This window comes from Osmia lignaria, chromosome 11 (assembly GCF_051020975.1).
Source record: "Osmia lignaria lignaria isolate PbOS001 chromosome 11, iyOsmLign1, whole genome shotgun sequence".
In the NCBI taxonomy this organism is placed as follows: domain Eukaryota; kingdom Metazoa; phylum Arthropoda; class Insecta; order Hymenoptera; family Megachilidae; genus Osmia; species Osmia lignaria.
This window is the reverse complement of record NC_135042.1, coordinates 4,711,887-4,719,990: the sequence shown is the minus strand read 5'-3', so window position 1 is coordinate 4,719,990 and position 8,104 is coordinate 4,711,887. Positions and strand designations below refer to the sequence as shown.

The following is an 8,104-nucleotide window of genomic DNA, read 5'->3' as shown; positions in this document are numbered from 1 at the left end:
TAGTACATTATCTATAAACGATCGGTGACCCGCGATTGTGCAAACGATACGAGGAGACCGGTGTATCGAGTAACGAGAACCACACTCCGCAAGCCACACTCCACGCTGGCTTTCTTCTAAGCTTCAGATCTTTTTCTTCAGATCGAATTGCCTTGCTCGCCGCCGACTGACGACACTCGAGCTCCTGTTGGATTCGAAGAAAAAAAGCCCCTGCACGAGCTCGCTTTTTGAACCGTCTTATAGAAGCGATAACGGAACGCGAACAACCGTCGAAACTTTGAACGATCGTATCGAAGGAATTCGAAAAATCCTGCTGAAAGCTTCCTTCGTCATCCTGGAACGTGCACTGCTTTGAGCCGAGGTAAAGAGGGATTGGATTGCGTTGCCGATCGCTTCTCGTTTGTCAAACACTCGAGGAGCCTTAAGAAACGTCAATAAAAACGACGAATCACTAAACTGATTAACTGAAATGTTAAAAAATTATCTATCCAGAGTTTCTTGAATGATATCTGAATTTTCATCTAAATTTTCCTGCTAAAAATATCTGTCTTTTATTAATATTCCTGATAACGATTTAAAATCTCTTTAGAGTCGTTGGGTAAATTGATCTTGATAAAACAAACCTTGGCAAACAAGCTAATCAATGAAATTGCGGAAATCTGCTAATTCCATCAACTTGATGCTAGCCGTCGGATCCCCGGATCCCACGAGGAGAAGGAAAAGGAAGGGAGGCTAGAAAAAGCGATCTACCATGTGCCGATCGTCCAAAGTGTTCCACTGTAGACGCGTAACTCTTCGAGACCGCCTCTCGCCTTCCAGCTGGAAGCAAACACATATTCCATCGCGTGATCGACGTAACGAGCATCGGTATCCCGTGATACTCGGTAAACGAAATACACGTGGCGTGATTTTAACACCATCCCTGATTACGATCTGTAAAATATTTAGAGATCAGTAGGAGAATGATTGATAATATCACGGTGAAGGATCGTTAGATTACTTTTCATGTTAGTGGTTGAACAATGACGACGAGGTGGACGATGAACTGGAGGAGGCTCATTTTCGTCGGCTTCTTAATTATATTGATCCTGGCAGATGTGTGCAATGCATACAATAATACCTTGGACAAGGTTCGCGAGAAAAAGGCGCGAATGGTGAAGAAGCTCCGCAAGGACGTCCGGAAGTTAAAGAAACAGGAGGGCGCGGTGAAACTCGTAGGTGGTGAGGGTGGACACGAAGGTAAAAAAAGGACAAATTTAAGGTGTTTCAATCTTAAATAGAAAGAATCTTCGAAGCTATGAAATTTTCTATCGATCATCCGAGGCGTCGTTGATCTTACGTTGAATGGACGTCGCCATATGGAACCTAAAAATTCAAATTCATGAATGAAAAGTGTCGAATTTAATCTTAGATTACTAATAGAAATAAAAAATAGATAATTATCTATAATTTACATTAACAGCGCGTTTCTAAATACGAACGATAAGATGGAAGAATAAAATTGAAAGTTGTAGGTGGGTGAAGGGCAGGCAGGCTGGCTTCGCGTGTCAGGCGTTTCGCGATAAAATAAAAGCACACGCTATCTAGGAATAGATGACTTACGTGAAACGTTGCGGTTTCATCAGGCGTTTTCTCGTGGACGTTGTGTAATGGCGATTAAAAAGGGGTCAACTCGAGGATGATTTATGTCAACGACTGTGTGTTACCGTGGTGGTAGTAAACGTCACGCAGCCACGGTACCGCGAGCCACGAGATGGGATACGAGCATCGTCGAATTGCACCATAAAACAGGATAGAATCCATCCCAGACGTTCGCGTGTCAATTTTTATTACCCATCCATTGGATATTACATTCCGTGCCTCCTTTCTTCTGCTTTCTTATTCGTTCTTCCCGATTCCAACTTCTTCGCTTCGATTCCCGTGAAAACCTGTAATGCATCAAGCTCTTTAAAATTTTTTATTCTTTATTAAATTTTGAAGAAGATCAACCACCATCTCTGCAGTGATCCACCCACAACTTTTATTAAAAATACCTTATCTTAAATAATCGCAATTCCAATGAACCGTCGAGGACCCTTTTAATCGACTAATTTCCGTGATGTTCTCTAAACTTTACCCTGACCCGTACAGGAAACGGAAAACTGATGTGCTAAGATCATAATTCGATTGATTATGCAGGAAACGTGGAAATACTTCACGAGGGGAAATGGGGCAGTATATGCGACGACGAATGGGATTACTTGGAGGCCAATGTGGTTTGCAGGCAATTAGGCTTCGACGGTGCAATTAAACCAACGACGAACGGTCACTTCGGTCAGGCCAGAAGTGAGATAATATTGTCTCTTCGTCCTAGTCAATACTTCCTCCCTATCTGCCACGTGAACGGAAATAAACGGGAACGTTTTCTGCGACAGAGAAATATCAGCTGATTATTAAAATGAAAGAAAAAAAAGAACCAAGTCGATTAAGTATAAAACGTTCATCCCTCTGTTTAATCCTAATCTCTTCTCATTTATATTAAAGTAAATTAATCCTTTGCAGTTTCTCTTGCAGCGCGCAGAAACGTACATCAAACAGATTGAAATTTTTCTTTGTAAAGTCTCGCGATGTAATTCGCTGATAGAAATGCAAAATAATGGAACCGCCGATAATCGATGAATCAATTTAACATAAACGTAACTGCAGCCACGTATCTTTCACCTGTTCCTATTAATCGAGGTCAAATTGACCCCGCCTTACCCTAGTCGCGTTAAAAGTATTCGAAGGTTGCACCTTTAATTCCACGTTCGATGTTAAACGATGAAATATCTTCTTTCAAATTGAACGGCAAAGGATTAAATTTACAACGTTCTAAAAATTTCAAAAGACATGATAGATATACTGTTATCCGTTTAGGAATGTATTGGATGGACAACGTGTACTGCGACGGCAGCGAGGACGAGTTATCCAAGTGTCGTTTCGACGGATGGGGTACGTCCGACTGCGAGAACAGCGAGGCTGCAGGTGTAATTTGCGGCCGGGGCGAAGAGGAGGCGATAAGAGGTAAAACGAAGGGCAAAAGGAAGCCGGAGAAGCAGAGAATCAAGGATGTCCATCAGAGGGGAATGGCGATAAGGCTGGCCGGTGGACGAGTCCACGGCGAGGGTAGAGTCGAGGTCAAACTTGGACATTCAGGTAACGCTAATGTCGATACGTGTCCGTGGCGTGAAGGTAAATTGGATTGTTGCGATTAGAAATGGCGTGTCGCGTGCAACGTGTCTCTTTGTCTATCGGTGAGAGGCGTTGGCGATTGAAAATATGTTACCTAGTCGTTGTTCTAATAAATGGTATCGCTTTTTTCTTTCAAGATTATTCCAAGCGAGAAGAAGCTCGAGACTAATTTCATTTCAGATTGGGGTGTTCTCTGCGGCGATGGTTGGTCCCTGTTCGAAGCGGCCGTGGTTTGTAGACAATTGGGCCTTGGTTACGCCTCCGACGCCGTCCAGACGAACTTTTTCGGCGGCCAAAGGATACCGATCTCTCTCACTGGTGTGCAGTGTCACGGAGACGAGAATAGCCTGATAGACTGTCTGCACGACAAGATTCTAGAATGTCCAGGTAGGCGAGAAGGTATCATAATGAAGAAGGAGCAAAGGTTTCGCTGAAAAAAGATAGAAATGAATTTCCAAACAAAAAACTTCCATAGATTAGAAAAATGATATCTAAAGAAATGTGAACAGAAGGGATGATAAATTTTGGATACCTTCAATTATTCTCTGTCTACAGGGTCTACAGAAAATGTCGCAAGTGTAGTATGTCTCAAAGAGATGCCAGATCTTGTCTTTGACCATATAGAGTTGATGCGTACCGCCCATCTGGAAGATAGACAACTATATTGGCTCCAGTGTGCCATGGAAGAGAATTGCGTCGGTTCCCAAGCATACAAAATTCAAAAAGAGTCGGAGAATTGGCACCTGGAGACCAGAAGGCTCCTTCGATTCACAGCGAGGATCTTGAACGCCGGTACTGCGGACTTTCGACCCTCTGTCCCGAAACACCTATGGGAGTGGCATATGTGCCACATGTGAGTGATAAACCATTATTAAAAATATTCATGAAATTGTATCATAAATTTTCAAATTCTAAACATTGTATTACTTTCAAGAATCATTTACAGAAACGATTCGATTTCATTTTGAAAAGAAATATGGAAGCTTTTCCGTTCGTTATTATAACCCGACCGCTGTTGGCTCGAAGTTAAATGCGAGAACTTCGTTGTCTGCTACAATTTCTCCAGGTTATTATCCCTGTCTGGCAACCGGCTTGCAAGCCATTTTATAAAACAATCACGAGAAGGAAGAGAGTAGAAAAGAAAAGAAAAAAAAAAAAAAGTAATATCGTTTCGATCCTGTTGGCAATTCGCCGTCTGTGCTTCGTTGTAACTAATTTTGAATCTTCGACAGTCTAACGCGGAGGCGTTTCGTTCTCTGGAAATGGCATTTAACCATCTGCGTTGCTTTCGAAAGCGTGGAAATATTGGCCAGACGAAAAAACGTTGCGTTGATGGTTTTAAGTTGTAAGATAACTTTGTTCGTGACGTCAATCCCGCTCTCATTGAAAGCCACGGCTGTTCTGCTGCTCCGTTCTTCTCTCAAAATTGATTAACAGAGTTGTTGATCCATAGAAACGAAAACAATCTGACAGGAAGTTTCATATTTTTCACGTCAAACTTATAATAAGCGAGGAGTGTATTTAAAATACAATTGTGAAAATGTTAAGAAACTTTTGATCCAACAAAAATTCATCTTGACTTTCAAATCAAACAAGTTGATGCTCAAGTTTTTTAATACATAAGTTCATCTTCATTCTGATAGTCAACTTGTTAAATACACCAGTAGAAGACATTTCAATTCCAGTGTCCTAAAATGAAATATGATTAGTCTCAAATCGAAATGGATCAATATTTAAATCTAATTATCTGTTAATATTTACCTATAACAAGAGTTAGTACCTACTTGTTATATCGAACATACGATATTATACATCACGACCCTTATAACTGTAGCAGTGAACGTGTTAACGACTTCGACGAAATCGATGCCACTTCCAAGGATAATGTCCCTGGCGAAGTTCGTTTTCCCTGGCAACGATCCTGCTGTGTCTTATCCCTTTCCCCAGGATCGATCGTTTTATCATCGTTCCGTATCAAAGTGCGAACGACGATCATGATGGAAGCCTAAGCACGATCGTTAATTCCACATTATACTTTGTTAACGACAGGCATTACCACTCGATGGAGGTGTTCGCCACGTTCGACGTATTAGACAAGAACGGGAACAGGCTGGCTGAGGGTCACAAAGCGTCTTTCTGCCTGGAGGACAATCAATGCTTGGACGGAGTGAAGGCGAGGTAAACGTGTAATTAGTCTCGTTAGCAAAACGAGCCGGGGGTTTGCTTTGCTTTTCTCAGCTTTTGCCGCGTGTACACGACGAATGATAGTACAAATTGAAATGATTTTTTCGTCCTTCCTCACGGCGACGCGTCTAATTGGGGTGCCAATTAAAGCAAACCGTTGCACCCCCACGATTTCAGGTACAAATGCGCCAATTACGGGGATCAAGGCATCTCCGTCAACTGTAGCGACATATACAAACACAATATCGATTGCCAGTGGGTGGACATATCGGAACTTCAACCTGGTGAATACGTCTTCAAGGTAAGTTGAGGGATGATCGATTTATCTGTTGTCATTCTATACGAGAAAATAAATGGACGTTGTTATATCTCAAATTATGAATTTCTATACATACCAAGGATTTAGGACTTAGGCTGTACATTCAAGGACTTAAGGATCTCTAGTCACTCCTCGCAATATGCTTTTCTATCTTTTCTAAGGATCCGTCCGGAAAGTCGGCGACGCACGGTACTTAGGTTCTATCTTTTCCCTGAAAAGAAAAACGATTGCGTAAGATTGTCGATAACGAAAGAAGAGACATCATCGTTGATCCTTAACGAGGACTGTAATGGGGTAAAGAAGGATTGTGTAAGAGGAAACAAGAGTTCGAATAAAATAGAGCCCGAGTAGTTCTGGTCCATAAAGCCGTGTCGCGAAGCCGAGCAATCGCGATATCGTATAGGATGGTACGTAATCGAACGATATTTACGTTTTCAGGTCGCGGTAAATCCGGAGTTCAAAGTGGGCGAGATGTCGTTCGACAATAACGCTGCAATCTGTCGTTTACTCTACACGGAAACATTTGCCACGGTGCACAGTTGCACTATGGGCAGACCTTGACACGGACCTGTTACGATAATGCTCGGCCTGATGATTTCATCGCGAAGAAGAAAATCATACGCGACGCGCATTATCGTGGCTCTTAATTAAAATCCTTCCATTGCGTAAAAACAATAAAGGCTCGTCTCGAGTAATCGTTGTCCTTAATTGCACTGATTACCCTTAACGTGGGCTCGCTGCGAAGAAAACGGAAACTCTTCGGAGAAATGGTCTAACTAAGAGAAATTTCACGAGGAATGTGAAATTACGTGATTTCATAGTAATCGCTATTTAACAGAGCTGATTGTCAGAAATTGGCACACTTTGAATACCACGAAAAGGACGCCGAAGATTCCATTAATCAATATTAATTAAACTTAGCTAAAATCTACTAATATTATTTTAAGTATACGTAATTATTATTTAATAGCTAGCTTAAATTATAATTTCATCTTGAAGTATATGAAAAAGAAATAAATAAAGAAAACTATTTATTCGTCGAAAGGAAGAACCCCTTGGCGCTTAAGTCGAGCAACCAGTCATACAGATCGAAGCAGTTCAAGAACGACCTCCTTCGAACTGATGCTCTCCGTGGCTGGAATCTCAAGTTTCGAAGTCTAGGAGTCAATTTATAGACGCCCGACCCACGCCAGTTATCCTCATAGTTTGCTCTAGATTTTCAACCACGACTACGCTAATAAATTGAACAATTCAGGAGAGTGGTTCCTCGATGTTCGAACCGAGTCTAGTCGATACTCGGTGCCCTGGAATACCGGGAACGGCAGCGAGAAATCATCGAGGCTCCCTCTCTTTCTTCGTCGAAGAAATAATTCGAACAACCAACATTCCCTCAAGCGGGAATTAAAAAAATTGGAAAATTTCCAATATTAATCACAATCAAGAAATTTTTTATAAATATTTGTATAGAGATATAAATGTATGAAAATATTATCTTTAAAATTAATAAAATTTTTATACACAAGTATTCTATTTTCTTTGATTCGAGGCTTAAATTTTAAGTATCACTAGATAATGGGATGAACGGGGCAGAAGTTCGAGGCCTCAAACTAGGTCGTTCTTTTTTTAGGCGAGGAACCTTGGTGCCCTGTCACCTTCGATCACATTTGTTCATAATCTGATAATTAGCAATGGGCTAGACTTTGTCACATATTTCTTTCCTCTGAGGAAATGGGACCTTGGTTGTCGATTAGGCCGCGTCTTTGTCTAAGGGTTAAAAACGTAGTTAAAAACTTTATATTTAAAAACTAATAAAATTTTGTCGACATCCTGTTCCTAATTGCTTCATTTTTAAAACAAAGATAATAACTTGACTGAGCAAAACACATCCATTCCAACGCTCAAAGATCATTGAATAAATCATATCAATCTTCCTAAATTTCCATTTCTAAAAAAACAGCCCAGCCAAATTGTCTTTTCGAACGTCCCAGTTTTGCTTGCCAAAAATGATCGCCGTTTAACGAGTTCTAGACCAACGATTCAATTCTTGTAACAAATATCATCAATCAGTGTTTGGTAAACAAGATAGAATAACAATAAATCAATGGTAAAAATGATAATGGTTGCATGAAATCAAGCAACATTGTTCAAGAGATGGAAACCTTGAAGTCTACAGCCTTCAAAGACCTCTTCAGGTATGACTCAAGGTAACATATAAATACATAAGTAACAGGACGTCGACACGAATTCACAAAGTAGGTTACCCTTACGTTGAACTGTGGGGAACGGATAGAGTCTAGCTGTCGTTTTCGATCATTCGTACGAGGGAGGGAGCATTGATTCAACCGGGCCAGGGCAGTCGAGGGTGTCCCCGTCAAGAAAACAGTGTCCCCG

At 41.1% G+C, this 8,104-nt stretch overlaps 1 protein-coding gene across 1 annotated transcript; it reads left to right on the top strand.

The window, feature by feature from the left end:
- The first annotated feature begins 247 nt into the window (after nt 1-247).
- On the top strand, nt 248-7,177 carry LOC117604156 (Lysyl oxidase-like 2). The gene is made up of 8 exons (XM_034323975.2): nt 248-1,239; nt 2,179-2,325; nt 2,896-3,174; nt 3,391-3,597; nt 3,766-4,063; nt 5,260-5,388; nt 5,572-5,695; nt 6,152-7,177. The coding sequence occupies exons 1-8, from the start codon at nt 1,023-1,025 to the stop codon at nt 6,272-6,274; spliced, it is 1,524 nt and encodes a 507-aa protein (XP_034179866.1). The 5' UTR covers nt 248-1,022; the 3' UTR covers nt 6,275-7,177.
- Nucleotides 7,178-8,104: the final 927 nt, after the last annotated feature.

What these genes read in the sequence shown, in the direction of transcription:
- LOC117604156 (XM_034323975.2), top strand. Translation starts at nt 1,023, where the DNA reads ATGACGACGAGGTGGACGATGAACTGGAGGAGGCTCATTTTCGTCGGC. An exon ending in GAGTGGCATATGTGCCACAT is followed by an intron (nt 4,064 to 5,259) that starts GTGAGTGATAAA and finishes TGTTAACGACAG; the next exon opens with GCATTACCACTCGATGGAGG. An exon ending in CTGGTGAATACGTCTTCAAG is followed by an intron (nt 5,696 to 6,151) that starts GTAAGTTGAGGG and finishes TTACGTTTTCAG; the next exon opens with GTCGCGGTAAATCCGGAGTT.